The sequence below is a fragment of the Aphelocoma coerulescens genome, chromosome 1 (genome assembly GCF_041296385.1).
Source record: "Aphelocoma coerulescens isolate FSJ_1873_10779 chromosome 1, UR_Acoe_1.0, whole genome shotgun sequence".
In the NCBI taxonomy this organism is placed as follows: domain Eukaryota; kingdom Metazoa; phylum Chordata; class Aves; order Passeriformes; family Corvidae; genus Aphelocoma; species Aphelocoma coerulescens.
Genome location: NC_091013.1, coordinates 9,118,726 through 9,136,336, shown reverse-complemented (window position 1 = coordinate 9,136,336; position 17,611 = coordinate 9,118,726). Strand labels below are relative to the sequence as shown.

The following is a 17,611-nucleotide window of genomic DNA, read 5'->3' as shown; positions in this document are numbered from 1 at the left end:
AGTTATTTTTCATAGATAAGACCACTTATCCAGATGAAACATCCCTCTAATTACTTGGTTTAGATCTAACCTCCCATTTTTGTTCCATGGCAGTTAGTGACAGCTCAGATGTCATTTTATGATCTACATTAGCTCCCTGCTATTATATCATAGAACTGATTATTCATCTGTAGGGACAAGAGGAGGGGGTTAGCAGCTGCTATATATTTATCAAAAAAGTCACTTGCATTTTTATATTTCTAATAATTTACCTTCCTTTTTCTATTTTTTTTATGAGCTATACAAATATGCTGTGGTCTGAATTATTTGCCAAACTGCTTTTAGTTAGAGTGATTAATAATTACTACCTTCTCAAATTTGTTTTTCCTCCCACCAACCACGTTGCCATGGTTCTTTTACAGAATGATACTTTTTATACTACCAATTGTCATGAAAGCATATGATAGAAATTAAAAAATCCTAGGGCATGATTCATAACTTCAGGTTACTCAGTTTCTGAGAACACAATCCAACTATCAGCCATGTATAACAATATTCAGACTATAGTTTTGCTTAGGATTTATGAAAAATTAATGTACCACAGATATGAAAACAGTGTGCCACTGTCTTCAACTGCCAAGTTAGATAATTACAAAACATTCTTAATCATGCACTTTTTACTTTTAAATAAATACTGAAAAACTTAATAAGGGGGAAACTGACACATAATTTAGATTCTAAGTTGGTACTGCTCTTAGCCAAGTGCTATTTGTAACAAGATCTCTACATTATACCTGTGAATTGATATAATGCAGTTACCACAAAATGCAAATTCCTGCTAGAATAAACATGATGCAGTGTTTCTTGACAGGAAGGGTTACAAAGATGATGGTGCTGTGATCTGTCTATATCAGCAGGCAATGAGACACAGAAGGAGATGTAGAGCAAGTCAGGTGGTGTGAGGACTCAGCCTCCACACCATGTGAATGCCCATCCATGTTTTGCTTATGAGTGGTTCTCATGAGCATGAGTGGTTCTCCCATGAGCTTAAACATCCATCAGTGGTTTAAGAACATCAGATGAGCACATGGAAGATATTCTCCAGTTAAATTACACCCAAAACAGATGGATTTCATCCATTCCAGGACTGCTGTGTGATACAGATGGAGTAGTAAGTGGTGGCAATCAGGAGAGACACCCAAAAATCCACACTATTTCTGTGTACTGAGAGTTTTACACAGATGCATCTCTTCTTGTGGGTTCCCTTCAAGTAATTAAACTGAAGAAGGTAAGGTGCCAGGGAAGATTCATGACCTAGGGAAAATTAACACATCTTTTCTGAGATATCTTACTGTTGTGCCTCTCTGTAAAAGAACTATGGGTTTAAAACAGACTGACATCTCCCACTGATGGGTTCTACTTTTGCAGTCCCCAAAGCATGATTCCCAAGTTCTAAAGATCTGCCAACGATTTTGAGGGGAACTATTCCCTGAGCCAATATATCCTATGAGAAGAAACATATCACTGAATTGGCAAGGGTGATACTTCTGATCTACATCTTACAAATCCATTAGAAGGCAAAATCATTTCTGTGTGAGAAGAGTTTGAGGAGTATCATAAAATTGTTTGGGTTGGACTTCTGTCCAAAAGATCATCTTGTTCCAACCCCCCTGCCATGAGCAGGGCCACCTTCCACTAGACCAGGTTGCTCAAAATCCCATCCAACCTGGCCTTGGACACCTCCAGGGCAGGGACATCCACAGCTTCTCTGGGAAACCTGTGCCAGGGCCTCACCACCCTCACAGCGAAGAACTGTCTCCTTACAGCTAATCTAAACGTACTCTCTCTCAGTTTACAGTGGTCACCCCTTGACTAACCACTACCTGCCTTTGTCATAAGTCCCCCTGAAGCTCTCTTGTATCTCCCTTTACGTACTGGAAGGCTGCTCAAGCCCCAACTCTCTCAGTCTGTCCTCAGAGGGGAGGTGCTCCAGCCCTTGGACCATCTTCATGACCTCCTCTGGACTCTCTCCAGCATGTTCATATCCTTCTTATTTTGGGAACCCCAGAGCTGGGCTCAGCACTGCAGGTGGGGCCTCACCAGAGCAGAGGGGCAGAATCCCCTCCCTGGAACTGCTGCCCATGCTGCTCATGATGCAGCCCAGGACACATTTGTGGGCTGCAAATGCTCAGAGCTGGGTCTCATCCACCAACACCTCCAAGTCCTTCTCCTCAGAGCTGCTCTCAGTCCATGATCTGCCCAGCCTGTATTTGTGCTTGGGATTGCCCTGAGCCAGGTTCAGGACCTTGCTCTTGGCCTTTTGAACTTGATCAGGTTTGTGCAGGCAATTCTTAGAATTCATAATGAATTTGAAAAGCTGCCAGCTACTAATGAACAACAGTCTGATCTAGCTTGTGATATCTAAGTGTCACTAACAGAGTAAAACCCACAGAACTATTCAAATATACCTTAGATTATTTTTTTTAAGTAAAATATACATTTGCAAATACACTTCTGCATGCTATACCACCTCCAGTCTCACAGGTTTCTTCCTTTTGCTTTTATTAGACTGCCACAGGCTGGTCTAGACAAGACAAAATTAAATAAAAATATGTTAATACTTTCATAAGAGAAAAACGAATAAATTCCTGAGCAGACTGTGATCACAGAGTGTACTTTCTCCCTTTTTCCCTGGACTAGTTTTTAGCTGATCTCTTTTAATAGCGTTGATGATCTTTTTCAGGGTGAAATGCAATCTGAAATTTGCATTGGTAGAAGGAGAGCCAAAGCTGACAAGTCTCCCAACATCACTCTCCCTTACATCATGCAGTTCAAAACAGAATGATTTTCCACAATCATAGAATATGACACCTCACAGATCTGAAATGTCTTTACTGGAATTAATTCCAGGACTGTGCTATGGAAATGTTTCTACCTGTAAAAGAATCAATGGAGTTTTTAATGACTGTGGAGAAATGCTCTCTACAGGCCAGCAGTGCCATCTGCCCAAACTGGTTCTCCAGGTAGACTGAAAGAGAAAGGACACTGAAAAAACCACAAATATTCTTAGACTTTGGATTGGCTTCTTTCATTATGACAGCTGGCAAAAAAAAAGAGTTTGAATCTGGGCAGTGACTGATGAAGTTGTAAGGTAAAGTTGAAGGCGTTCATTATAAGCAGCACTAAGATTAACTGGATTATTGGAATATTAATAACACTTAATATCCCTCCTCTGAAACACAGGCTTATCATCTACATACTTATAAGGGTTCCCCTGTTGACAAAGCTTTAGCAATCCTTCACAGCTGGTATGCATCCTTACAACCTATTCAGGCTTCACCAATTATCTATTTTCTCTTAACATACACAGAACTTAGAAAATAAACCTGCAGCTGGATACTCTCCCTCCATTGCAGTAGGTTTATTCTTATTTCTGCAATGGTTGAGCACTGGATTTCAGAGCATTCAGGGCTTGGACTAGAAAAAATATCCAGATCAGCAAGCTATATGCTTTAAAAAATCATTCATTTCAAAAGAAAATCAGAAATCATGTACCAATCTGTCCAAGTTGGAAAAAAACCCAGCCAAATATGAAAACGCCCAACCTTCCTCCTCAATATAAAAAACAAACTACCAATAACAACAACAAACAAACCAACAAACCACAACAACAACAAAAACAAAACAAAAAAAACAAACCCCAAAAACCTGGACAGGAGAATGAGAAATAAATCTATCTTCAAGAAGTGTAACTGAACACTGAAAAAACAGACTGTCATCCATTCATCATTTGGAAACAGAAGCATGTGGAATTATCACAACAAAAGTTAAATTCAGTATTTGATTCTGCTATTTGCAAAGTAATGGCACTATGCATTTATCCAACACAGGACATACCATCACTACTAATAACCAGGGAGAAAAAGTGAGAAGTGAAATTGCTTCTCTGTCCCAAAACCTCTAAACATAATAACAATATTAAACAGTACTAGCACTATAAAGAGACAAGTGTGTGGCAATTTTTCCCTTTTTACTATAATTTTCTTCATAGAAAAAATGAACTCACACATAAAAAGAAAATGTGATTACATTATTTTTCTTATTCAAACACTGTATTGACCTTTAAAGCACTGTATTGTATCATACAGTGCTATCAATTTGTGGCAGGCATTCTAGTGACCACAAGGACCAAAAAAATTAAGTCTAATTCAATTTAGAGACAGCTGTGTTTCAAATTGGGGGAACTAGTGTGTTTCTATGTAAAAAATAGGAAAAAACTATCCTCTTCTAAATTTAAAAATCTATTTCCTTTATTTCCTTTAATTTATGGGTCAATTCTTAGGTCTTCACTGAAATCCATTTCACACACTCATAGAATAAGCTGAGTTGGAAGGGAGCCATGGGAATCATCGAGTCCAGCTCCTGGCCCTGCACAGGACACCCCAAGAGTCACCCCATGTGTCTGAGAGCATTGTTCAAACACTTACTGAGCTCTGTCAGGCTTGGGCTGACCTGGGGAGCCTGTTCCAGTGCCCAACCAGAAACCCAAACTGTTTACTGAAGAGTAAGGACTACAATAGGATTTGACTCTAAACTTTCAATTAGATTATTTCTTCTATTCAAACAAGGACATTTCTTTTACTGATATACAGTGATTAAAATAATTAAAATTAGACTAGAGCTTAAAATTAGTGACTTTTTCAATATGGCTTTCAATATTGACTTATTCAATATTTTTATTTCCATAAACACCTTATTCATAATCTGGTAAATAGAAAAGTACGAGCTTAAATGATTTCAGCTATAACAGGTCAAAAGAGTTTTAAAAAAACTTGGGCAGCATAAAAATGGGTTTGATCCATTTAACTAATCAATCTCCACTTTGAATTTTAGGTTGAGAGAAAGAACACATCCCAAAATGATATGTAGTAAGATGGGTCTCAATAATGTAAAAATGAAAATTTAAAATATTGTATTAAAAACTTGAGTTAAACCAAATTATCTCTAAACCTTTCAGATACATATCTGCAGATATGCTTTGATATTGCAATTTTGCACCTTATGTTGAGACATAGAAGTAGCAAAGCAAACTAAAGGTAAATGTAACTGGAAAATCCTGTTGTTCCCATTCAAGATCATTAATCTAATCAGAATTAAGCATTATGCAAAAGACAAATGAAAGCAGATGCAATAATACTTAGCACAGCAAATTCTGAGCAAATTAAATGAGGATGGTGACACGATGCATGAGTTTGGGGTGGGGGCAGTACAGACCTAACTGTGGTATTTCTTTTTAGCTGATTTTATGTACTGAAAACAGAAGAGAGCAACTCTATGCTGACACCAAGACATGACCTACAGACAATTGTGTGGTGCTCCAGGCAGAACTTCTTGTTTCTCCAGAATTCTCTGCACTCTTCAGCAGAGGAGTTGCATCAACTGATGGCCAAAGTCTCAGGCCATCCATGAGCATCAGAACATGCACAGGCTCACAAACTCGGCCTGAATTCTGACACCCACAGCTCTCAACTCCCCTCTCCATGTGGTGGGAGCTGTCACCCTGCCATAGGCCTTGCATTTCAGACAGATGCCCATGTATGAAGTACAAAAGGCCAAGTCAACCTAAAGCATTTCCAAACCTCAAACACAAAACTGGAATCTGCAAGCAAATGTATTCATGGGCTACAGCAGGACATGTGCCAAGAGGATCCCACCCTGTCCACTGTTCCTGGGGTGCCCCTCAGCCTCAGCTCCCTGGGCGCTCCCTTGCTGCCTGCAGGCTGGTGGTCATCGTGCCCACATGTCCACCATCAAGAACTGCAAGATGCTACACCTGGCTCATTTAAAATCCCCATCCTGCCAACTTTACCTCTGCTGTGGCCAATTTCTGAGGTTTCAGAAGTCTGATCACTTGGATAAGACATAGGAGTATTTTTGATATGCTGAGGATAAATTTATATTGCATTTGATGATGAGATTCAGCTATAACTACCATACAAAAGCAGTGTTGTTTAGTATTTTAAATTAAATGTTGCTAATCCTCTTCATTCTAAGGGCCAGGAAGGAAGAAGACTCTTAAGGTCAAAAAGAGATCAATGTATTCATTAAATCTGACTCACTGATGTAGCAGATGTACCAGGTGCCTATGCTTTTTAAATATTTATCAGCTTTTGAAGCAATTTCATGTTCTCACCTTCACAAGACTCTGTCTCCTGTTTTCACTAGTAAGATCTTCCAGTGTTATATTGTTCTCATTACTGGGACGGTCCATGCAAAATTAAATAATTCTCAGATGTAAATTTTTGGCCACTAGCTCTTGATGCATGCTGGTCAGCAAAACTGAGACATCATCACTAAATATTCTTTAGCAAGTAATCACATTTCTTCTCCAGTTTTTCTTTGGCAAACTAAGTTGATAGAGCTATTTAACATTCATGTGACAAGGCCTGCTTTTCCAGTCCCCTGTGCTTGTGGGAGATTTCTTTGATTTTCTTCCAGTATTTCAGAACAATTTTAACCTTCAAGAACCAGACATTCTATTAACAGTACCACCAGCATTATTTGCTTTCTGTTGGTGTCTGACCATTCTTCAGCAGTCAGGGACTGTATTGGTTCTCCTTCCTGGTGTCAAACTGACAGTTCTACTGAGACATTAGCTAGGATAATCCCATTCACTTACATTAGAGACAGAAAGCTCTCACACTCCAGAAATAAGTGCCTGACATGTTACCAGTAAATTCAGGAATAACAGTTCCATAATAGTAACCACATATTATTTGCTAGTCAGAAATATTCATGTCACCTTTCAAATTCATCAATTTAAAAAATTTTATTACATTTTCCATAGACATCTGAAGAGGTATACTTACTTCTTTACCTCCTTCATCTTACTAGAAAGGAATAATTCAAATTTTCAGGTCAAGAATTTCAATGCCCTGAACACTGCAGAAGTATTTTGTACTTTATTGTGTTTTTTTCAAGTTTTCACATTGACTTTGATTAAAATTTATAGGAAGAGTTCAAATGCACATGAGAACTTCACATACAATAGGAGTCAATAGTGTACTTCAAATCTAGCTTTCTCTTTTACCCCTTCAGAGTATTTTCAGATCAGAAAATGATACAAGGCAATGCATGATACTGTGGGATAAAAAGTTACACTGTTCTTTTCAGGGTCTCAAATCTCTTTTAGTCTAGCTTTTATGTTTCTTACTAGCACCAGACACCTCCCAGCATACTCATGCAGCACCAAGACTTTGAAAACATTATGTTTCTCATCCCTACAGAAGTTCACATTCAGGATACTGGACTTCAAGGAAAGAGCAAACCTGAATCACATATGAACAATGATATTTAAATATTTTCAAGTGCTTACTGGTTTGGATTTTCTTCCCCCCATACAAACACATGTAAAATCAGCTGAGGAGACTCTTCTCCCTTCCCAGCATCTGTGACTGGAAGAGGTATTCCCCTAACACTTTTATCACATATTTTTATTTGCAAAAATGTTCCTGCAGAAAAATACCATACCAGTAATTTCTACTCATAGAACCTGTTACCACTATATGTTATTAAAGGCAGCATTTGTTAGCTGCTTACAATGTGTGCAGAAAGCAGGATGTCTAGGTGCTAAAGCAAAAATCCATTTACAGAAGTTAGGAAAAATATTAGCTCTGAAAACTAACACCTTACAAATGATAATTCAAAGACAAATGCAATTACAAATCTGTGGAAAAACAAAACCACTATTTATTAAGCAAACATACTAAACAATTATTTTATCTTTACATAGTTGTGACTTAAAGCATACTTATTTAATATGATGTAATTGTTCTTCTAGTATGACTAATATAATTTAGGGAGTTTTTTTGAAAGTGACAGTATGTATTCATCTAGTAATACAAACATGATTAAGTACCTCCTAATGATTAATGAAATTTAAATTACAATACTAATTTGGCATGCATAAAGAAGCAAAGTTCCAAAAGAGCCATATTCTGTTGTGGACAACAGAGAAACTGAGGTTTTTGTAGAATTCAGGCTCATTTGAAATCCAAAATTAGAAGCAGATATCAGCAGAATAAAAGTGTAATTTTTCAAACAGGATAAAGAAGATACTTTTATTCAATCATTCATTTTAGTTCACATGAGATCTTAGTTAAGCGTTGAATTTTATTACTCAAGAAATGATTGTGTGGTCACTTAATAAAATTGATTAATCCTCTGTGATAGCAGCCAGGACAACAATAAAAATTGTATTTTTCTTCTAATGCAACAGAACAAAATTAGACATTTAGAGTAATCTTACCAGAGCTCTGCAGTTCACTTCTATTGTCCTTTCTGCTGCTGCAGGTGTGCTGTAAATCTTCAAGGAGAACCACACTTTGCAATCTGTAGAACTTCCTTCTATATTAAAAAGAACAAAATGCCTTACAAATTATCCTGTGAGGTGATCAGTCCTAGCAGCCTTCAAATCAATGAGAACTTTGAACTTTTAGCAGAAATGCCAGTCACTGTTCATCTTGAGACAAAGCAAATCATGAACTGATTTAATCACTGTCAACAAACGGCATTATCTAATCCCTTCTTGTCTGAATTCAAAATAGTAACAAAATCAATAGGTACAAAAACTGAATGGAAATAGTACTTTGGCAATTAGCTTCCTAGACTACCACATAGTTTCTGGGTTTTAAATATCATTGATTTGTAACTAAGACTTTATAGGAAACTGACAGTACTTTTATAATTTTATATCAGGAAATCAAAATTAGTTATTCTCATACAACCTTTTGTGTATCAGAGAAATTAAATTCTGTTCAGTTCCACAGGATTTTTGCTGTGCAATTTCAGTCAAGCAATCTGTGCTTTGCTAAAGCATATCTTTCAGATAGACATTGGGTCATGATTTGAAGATATCCACAAGCAGTTTGTTCTGGTTGCTACCTACTGGCATTGGAAGACATTTAAATACAAGTCTAATTTCTGATTTCCATTTCCACTTCACCATCAAGCCAAAAGATTTTGCAATGACTTTATCTGATAGATTTAACAGGCCTGGCATTAAGTATCTAGCATTTTCCTGTTTTTAGAACATAGTCATGAATGTTAATAAAATTATCTCATCCATCTCGTTCAGGTAGATGAAACAAATTAAGCCTGAAATCTCTACCATAAGTCCTGATCTTCACAACACAAATATTTCATGTGGTAAGATTTTTGCATGTATAAAGAGTTGTTCAGCACCTTTTAATAATGCATACCCAAGAACTACTTGCATTATTCCTGTTTGTCAGTATATTGTATGAGATGAAAATAGCCTTAATCCTCCTACTCACACTTTCCTGAATTATACACTAGAGAGCTCCATCAGCACTCCTGTTTTACCACAGCATTGATCTTGGGAGTTCCTACTGGTTTTCCCTTCTGTTGTGACCCCAGCTTTTCTCAGAGTCACCACTTTCCTTGTTGCTGTTCCTTATTCTGCATATATGACTTTTTTTCTAAACCCTGTTTCCAATAAAATTGTTTCTGACTGGCTTTATTTGCATTATTTTCTTACAATTTTAACCAAATACATCCTGTATTAACATTCCTTTTTTTTTTGGCTAATTTGATATGCATACAATTTACTGGGTTTTAATACCAGAATTCCAGCCTTACACTGCCTGGAATAGCTTCAGTGTCCTGCAATCTATAAAAATTGGCATCACTGAACTAAAGACATCCCCTGAATGTCCATTAAAGGATTCTGGCATGTATATTACCCTGAGTTTAATCAATAAAAAGGTAAAAAAATAGTACAGAGAAGAGAGGGAACTTGTGCAAGAAAAGAGGATCACCTTACACCAAAACAGAACATACTACCTTGGAAGTTGAAATAAAAGTTCTCAATTAAAGACCAAAAGAAAATCAAAGAGTACCCATAGCTTGGACATCACATTCTTCAAGAAGGCAGTCAAACTCTAGGAAAAGCTCTAAAATTCAGGTAGGAAACAAAAGATTAAAACATCAACAGTAAAGTTCCTTTTACCCGGGATATGTGATTAAACTGCAGAAAAAAGTGATTTATTAAAGTACAGAAACACATTCACAAATGAATGTTCTGTACAGTTAAGGAAAACAGAAAAGAGCATGAGCTGCTATTTAAACAGAAAATTAACAAGGCTGCCACCCTCTCCTCAAACCTCCAAGAACACTCACACCAAAAAAATACTCCACCCTCAAGTGACAACTTGCTGAGGATTTAAAAAATCAGTAGCATAACCTTTTCAAACACATCTGAAGCTGGTAGCCTGACAAACTCAGAAGGGTTGATAGATGATCAGGGTGGAAAAGGAATGCTCAAGGAAGATAAGCCTGCAGCAGAAAATCTAAATTAATCCTTTGCAGTAGAGTTCAGGGACTTTCTAAACTCTAGAACTTGTTTTGAGGGGAATGGTCAGAGGGACTCTTCCAAATTGAGGTTTCAGCAGAAAAAGATCAGAGCAGACTGATGAAGGAAGTAACAAATCACCTTTGCAAGAGAGTGTCTGCCCAAATATTGTGGTTTAATGAAAGGTGTCCCTGTCCATGGCAGGGGGCTTGGATCTAGACAACCTTTAAGGTCCCTTCCAACCCAAACCACTCTACAATTCTGTGAGTCTGTGAATTCAGAAGGGCCTCATGTATTAAATTGTGGTGGTGCAAACCAGCATGAAACTGCTTGCTTAAGTCAGCTCAGGATATGAAGAAATGAAAAGGGAGAGAATGTGTTGCCAATTTTTAGACAGGTCTCCTGCATAAATTCAGAAATTACAGATGTGAGTTTGTTTATATATTCCAAAGAAAATTATTAAGCATCAGAATGAGGGAGGAAAGCCTCAACACACAAAACTATTTGAATTCTTTGACTAAATCAGCAGCTGTGTGAATAAAGGAGATGTGGTTATATAGCACCCTGCATCATTACTTGTCATTACATATTAGGCCTTCCAGCAATTACTATGTCCATTCTGCAACCAAGATACTTTTCCATATACATTTAGAGCCTCCTTTTTCTCTCTGACCACACATTTCTCCTCTTTATTTATAACTTACCTGAGTCACATTTCTGTTCTTCATAATTGCAGTAATATAAAACTTATAATCTACTTCCCTTCTCTCTTCTTCCTAATAAATTCATTTATTCTGTTCAATTTGCTTAAAAAATACTCTTATTCCTGACATGTCTCAAAAGCAAAGCTTTCAGGTCAAGTTACTTTATTTTTAGTTTTGCTTCAAGTATTTTGAGATATTAAAACTTTTTATGTTACAAATTCTTATTTCTTTTTTGCACTTTTTATGCATTTGAATGCTTAGATTCATTTACATTATAAATTTTTCTCAATTTTGAAAAATCTATTCTTTTTTCTGGAGACTAAATAAATTATATTACTTACAGATTACCTTTCTGGAAAACAGCTATCAAGTTTGAGAGTGAATACATTGAATGCATTTTTCAATGACATTACATGTATTTAGATATTTTTAATCATAATATAATTTACTGAACACTTTCAAGAGGCATTTCCCAAAAAACTGTTAAATACTTTAAAGGAAACAGTTTTCTTAATACATGGTATGAACCTGGCATTTCTCTGCTGAAGGAGCATCTCTTTTACTTTTGCAGCTGAACTTTCAACTGAACGTTCCTGCAAATTCTGCTTAGTATTAAGCCTTGAAGTTGTATAAACTTTGATGTTCTGTCAACTTCTACTCAGTGAAAACATAGCTGAGTAGTTGCTTTGCTGCCCACTTGCATTGTTAAAAACGTAAAACTCAGGGCTTTATCCTCACTTAGCTGAAAACCTGACACCAAATAGTGACTTTAAAGGTGAGTCCCACCTCATGCCTTTATCCATATAATGTATTTGAACAGGTCACATCAAGGCCAATTTATTGCAAGTATCCTCACCCCCAAGTAATTATAGACTGATTTTACTCTGAATTTCTTCTCTTCCTAAGGCAACCCACAAGACAGAAGCAGTTCTTACTCTCAAGAATACTCAGAAGTCACTTCCAAAGCTATAAAAATCTACTGAAGCTTAAGCTCCCTGAAAAGAAAAAAAAAAGCAAGCAAAAGACCTTAAACAGATCAAAATAACAGCAAATGCTTTTAGAATTTCCTTTAGTTCTATCTCAGCATTTCTGTTTCAAACCCAAAAACCAACTTGTATGGCTAAAGATAGGTCTAGTATCAGAAATTCATTTGCTAATGTACAGAGCAGAAGGTTAGGAGTTTGGGGATTTCTTTCACCATTTTTTGTTAGGCTTTTTCAAAGAGTTTTACTTTACCAGAGAGCTGATGCTGGGAAAACAAGGCTCAACCATCATGGGCAATGGAGATAAACTCAATGTACTCAGGCTGAGACACAGAGATGGCTCTTTCTCTACCCACAGAACAAGGTTATATTTGTCTGTTTCTGTTTTCTGCACACATTTAAAAAGTAGGCAGAAAAAAAAAAAAAGTTGGCACGCTTGCTTTTCTCTCTACTTTTCTAAACTTCCATTGACATTTTTAATGCATTTTAACTTCCATTGACATTTTTAATGCATTTTAACTCTTTTCTTAGGGCCTGAGCACTGCACTTTTATGTCTTGTGAGATAAACTCCATTTGACTTTAGGCCTGGATCTCTTATCTTCTCACTCTGGGGCTTCAATGACAAATAAAAGCCTGCTTTATGCAACCATCAGGTCATGATCTTGTCAGATCTGATGAAATAAACAAAATAAATTGTAGTCAGTATTTCAGATGGAAATCGCCACTAGAGAGGAGCGAGCACAAATCTTCTGAACATAAAAATGCATCTCCTTCAATATTTAATCTCCACCACCTTCTCTTTTAGTCTCTCCTGTGGTCTGTAGGTTTTCACCCTGACTAGTTAGGGTCAAGAATCTGCCACTAATGGTTAGGGCAAACCAGCTTCTTCCATACATTAGCTGCTGCATATGCAGTTAGCACCACTGTAAAGGAGCTTACTTATTTTTAGTTTTTAGAACTTTCCCCGATTATTTTGTAATTTTTGGTTTTAATATGGAATCATTGGAAGCATAGAAAGCTGTGTAATTCCTATTTCATGTACTGATCTGGGGGGAGGATTAAAAAAAAAAATAAGCCCTATTTCTGTATCCATTCCTTAATAACAAGTCAATTTCTTCAACTAGTATTTATCTACATTAATTACATTTGTGAACAGAAAGTTCTGCATTTAAAACACAGGACTACTAAATTACAATTTACATGAAAATTAAACTTGAACCTTCAACAAACATTTCAGGTTAGAAACTCAAACTTCCCTTCCAAACCTTATTCCAGCTTGTATGATATAACAAAATCATTGGGTTTTCTTCCAGAGTTGAACATCCTTTTTTAACCAAATCAGTCTGGTACCTTGTCCTACTTCTCTTCAGTGATGCAAATAAATTGTTTCTCCCTTGCCTGATCTCTTTGTTTATTGTACAGTTTTTTAAATGTTATAGAATCTTTCTTAGCAAATCAGTGTTTTAAGCCATACAATTTTAATCTTCTATTTTGTATCACATCCTGAAGAGTTACCAATTGTGAAATCCCCTTCCATCTACTCACAAGATGCTTCTCTCTACTCACTTGGATGAGAATACCTTATTACCACATCAGCCACAAGCTGAAATTTCTGATCTCTCTGTCCCCTTTCCTTAAATTTACTTTTCATCCTATGTCTGCTACACCAGCTATTAAATGTGCTGTCAGCTATAAATAGAAAAGATCCTTCTCTCCTGATTGGGACAGAGCTGTCCATCAGTCACCTGAATGACACATCACTGAAGATGAAGGAAGATTTGCCTTGGTCTCCTGAAAATTGTAGAATTCTAGGGTGTTTGGGAGGGGTTGTGTTGATATGGACACAATGAGGAAACTGGAATTGTGGTGCTGAATAAAATTAATATATTTGAAACACTTTATCCTGATTTTACTGACTGCTCATATTGGCATCAGAAACATGATTATTTAAGGAAAAAGCTGACCTGAAGTAATGTTTTCAAATTTAATGCGAGTTCTTTCTACAGTATTTTAACCTAATATTTGCAGAGTTAATATAGCAGTAAAAAATGAATAAAGTACATTCAATTCCAGCTTTAAATAAAGCATTCTTAGATGGGGATGTTTAAGGGTATGGGTTTATTTTGGAATAGCAGGCAGAGAAATAACACAGCATGATGTCTTGATTCTCCAAAAAATTTCCTGGGCTGCAAGTTATCAACATTCTCATTGAGTGAGCATCCTTAGTGTTGCTCTTGTAGGTATATTGCTGTACTTTACAGAATGTAAGACATAAATTAAAAAGGAAATTTTGTCTAGTTTCCTACGATATATAAACATGTAACAGCTTTCAATATGTAAAGAGCTCATGCAGGAAAAATCAAAAGTTAGACCATTTTGATTCAGAATATATTTTCATATAAATTATGTGAAACAGACTAGCTGTTAAGCACATGATTATTTACATTCCTTATTTTTCTAACTGGACGAGCCTTAACCATCTAAGAATTACAATAAAAAGACCTGACATTTCTTTTGCAAACTTTTCCTGACAAATAAAGTTTCTCTACCACGCTAAATTCAAAGGGTTTTTTCTCTGATTTTATTTTTTAGAGAACTTTAGTGGGTTACTTTAGACTCACATACCATAAACTTCCAAGTTTATTCCAGATACAAACTAATTGCAGTAGTCTGTCCTAAGACATAAAAACCTTATAATAAGGTTTTGGATGCTCCTTTTAACAGGGTCACTAGATAAATCTATATTGGTTCATATGCTGCAGGTAAAAACTGCAATCTTTTCTCTATAGGTAGACCTATCACTCCACTGAAAAATAAGTTAAATCCTCTTTTAACTGGCTCTAGATACCTCTGTTCACTTTTAGTTTCCAAGTGTAAAAATCTGCACTTAATTTATGGGGGGAAGCTGTAAGACATTAACACATTAAGAAAATGCTGCAACCTTATTACATTAAGAGCTCAAAATGATGCAAAATGGCAGACATATTTATTTTTACTATGTGAGGAATAATTTATGTTTGGAAAGGCAACAGTTCTCTACTTTCTCCTTCCAGGGAAGTTATTAATTTAGGGGTTTCACCTTTAGGTTTGAGCTCATGAGTTTTCTCACCTAAGGGTTATACTTTTTCAATAAATGTAATCAATATGTACAGCTTTAAAAAATGCTTTTGCATAACATGGCAAGATAAACTTTGCTCTCAGCTGTCATTTTACGTCCATGAACATATCTGAGAAACCCTAACATCTAAATGAATATTCATGTAATGTATTCCATATAACAGCGCTTGAAAAAATATTTTAATATTCATCAGTCATTAATCTTATTCCTAAAGGATATGATGTTATAATTCCCCAAGAGCAACTTCCATAAATTTAGAGTGTGCCTTACATTCTGTATCCAGCCTAAGTCATGCAGAGGGACAGTCCTTAAAGTGACATTGAGGATGGAAGACTGTATTACATTGCATATGCAAATTGCAGCTGATGTATGAAAGTGATGCCTTCAAAATGCTGCAATTTAAAATTAAGTTATGATGTTTTCATGTGTAAATATGTACTTAATGTTAAATTAATTCAGAATTTTCAAGTTAATATGGTACCTATTGGCAGGCTTGGTGAAGAAGGTTGTTCTACAAAAGGAAAATCTGCAAGATGGATTAAGGTTCCTTTTCTTCAGAACTTGTCCTAAACTAGGTAAGGACTGTATCTCCAGAGCCTCTTCCACTTGGAAAAATTTGGAAACAGGAATTAGAACAATTTTTTAAAATGCAAAGTCAAAACCTTGTTTTGGGCCTTGGAATTATCTGTGATTAGTACAACACAAAGTTCTGAAAAAGCATCTGACCTTTTAAAAGGCAGAAATCCAGAACCTCTCTTTTTTTAATTCTGGCTTCAAATGCATCTTTTAAAATGAACATTACCACCTTATGGTGAAAACTCAGATACCACTAGCCCATGAAAGACATTCCTTTTCCCTAAACTTCTTCAAAACTGTAAGGAGAAGAGAGAATTTTAATACTACAGAGAGCTTATTTCAAGGAAACGGATGACTAATGCTGTTGGTATCTCCCATTTTTGAAGCTCAGTCCTACATCCTATTAATACCACCACAGCAGGATGTTCTAACACCATTTTTCAGTTAGACACCTTTACTCCATAGACACTTTCTCATCTCCATCTCCCAGGTAACAACTTCCAAAAAATCATCCAGCAGATCTGCTATGTCTATGGGATGTGGAGGATGGAAAAGATCCCTTTACCTCAGAATATTCTTGATGTCCTTCACAAATTCTCAGTACTTTAATATGATGATGTCACAGCTCCCCCTTCTCCCTTGCAGTCAAGTGATGGAAATGTAAACATGGCAAATATGGTTATTCACCTTCTACAGGAGCTTTTTTCACTCTCCATTTGGGCTGTGTTCTACGTTTATCCAGGGTATGTACTTTTCATGAAATTTAGCCTAGCCTGCTACCAGCTGTCCATTGGTGACACACAGATCTGTCTGCTGGAACACACTGGGACAGAACTCAGGTTATGATCTTATTCACATGATAAACTCTGATGAAATCATGGAACTGTGGCATGGGAATAAACTCAGAGCACATGAGAGTATGTCATCCAAGCACTGATGACATTCATAAAGAGACACAAGAGAGAAAAAATCAACAATAACACAAGTAATATATTTGGCATTAGACTCCATCTTCCCTAATCTTTTTGAGCTCTGCAGGCAGCATGACAAATGTGAACACAAAGTATGCAAAGAGTAAGAAAATTTCAGATTCTGAATAGAAATTCAGCCCATTTTAGCAACACAAAAGTCAGAACTTCACTGTTTGGGATTTTTTTGAAAGGAGAGGGGGGAAGCAGGGGAGGGGAGACATGGAAGGGAATATTTTGTCTTAATAAGAGTTTGAGGAATAAATTCTGGGAGAATGAATTAAAAGGATTGTCACAAACCTTACCAACGTAGGTCCAAGGTATCAATTACATTCTTACTGTGCCTTCCTAAGACCATACAGCCACACACTGAGAAGAACCCCTGACTTTCATAATAAGCCACTGAATACTCGCTGAAGAGGTGGGATGACAGGGGCATTTAGGAGAGGAAACAATCTACTACACATGGAATCTGCCATGAATAGACCATTGAAAATAAATTTGGTAGGTTTCAAGTACAATGGTCTATATGTTTGGGAGTGACCTGCACCTCACACATAGTGTCACATGGGTTTCTCAAAACTCTCACTTTAAGGTGTTAATTCATCTTTTACTGCCTGGCTCTATTCTTCTCAGTGATGAGTAACATGTCTCAAGTGGTTATCTCAAAATCAGACTGCTGTCACAAGCAGAATCTTTGTGGTAATTTGTGGGAAGATGATACTTATTCAATTACTGCATTAGGGTTTTAGAGGTTTGATGAGCAAGAAAGAACTAGAACTTTTCACTCAGAATAAATTTGATATAACTGGAGGTTATATAGTGAAGTGATTGTTTAGAATACTAACACACTTTAAAGTACTGTTTAACTTCTAATGTGAAGATAAATGATATTTGCTTTAAGACTCAC

At 36.4% G+C, this 17,611-nt stretch overlaps 1 protein-coding gene across 1 annotated transcript in view; it reads right to left on the bottom strand.

Annotated features, from left to right (window-relative positions):
* CFAP47 (cilia and flagella associated protein 47) overlaps nt 1-17,611 on the bottom strand; it is a 277,703-nt gene that overhangs the window by 96,070 nt on the left and 164,022 nt on the right. The window contains exon 51 of the mRNA XM_069031242.1: nt 8,288-8,385. Coding sequence (XP_068887343.1) covers nt 8,288-8,385 — 98 coding nt within the window. The remainder of the gene's footprint in view (nt 1-8,287; nt 8,386-17,611) is intronic.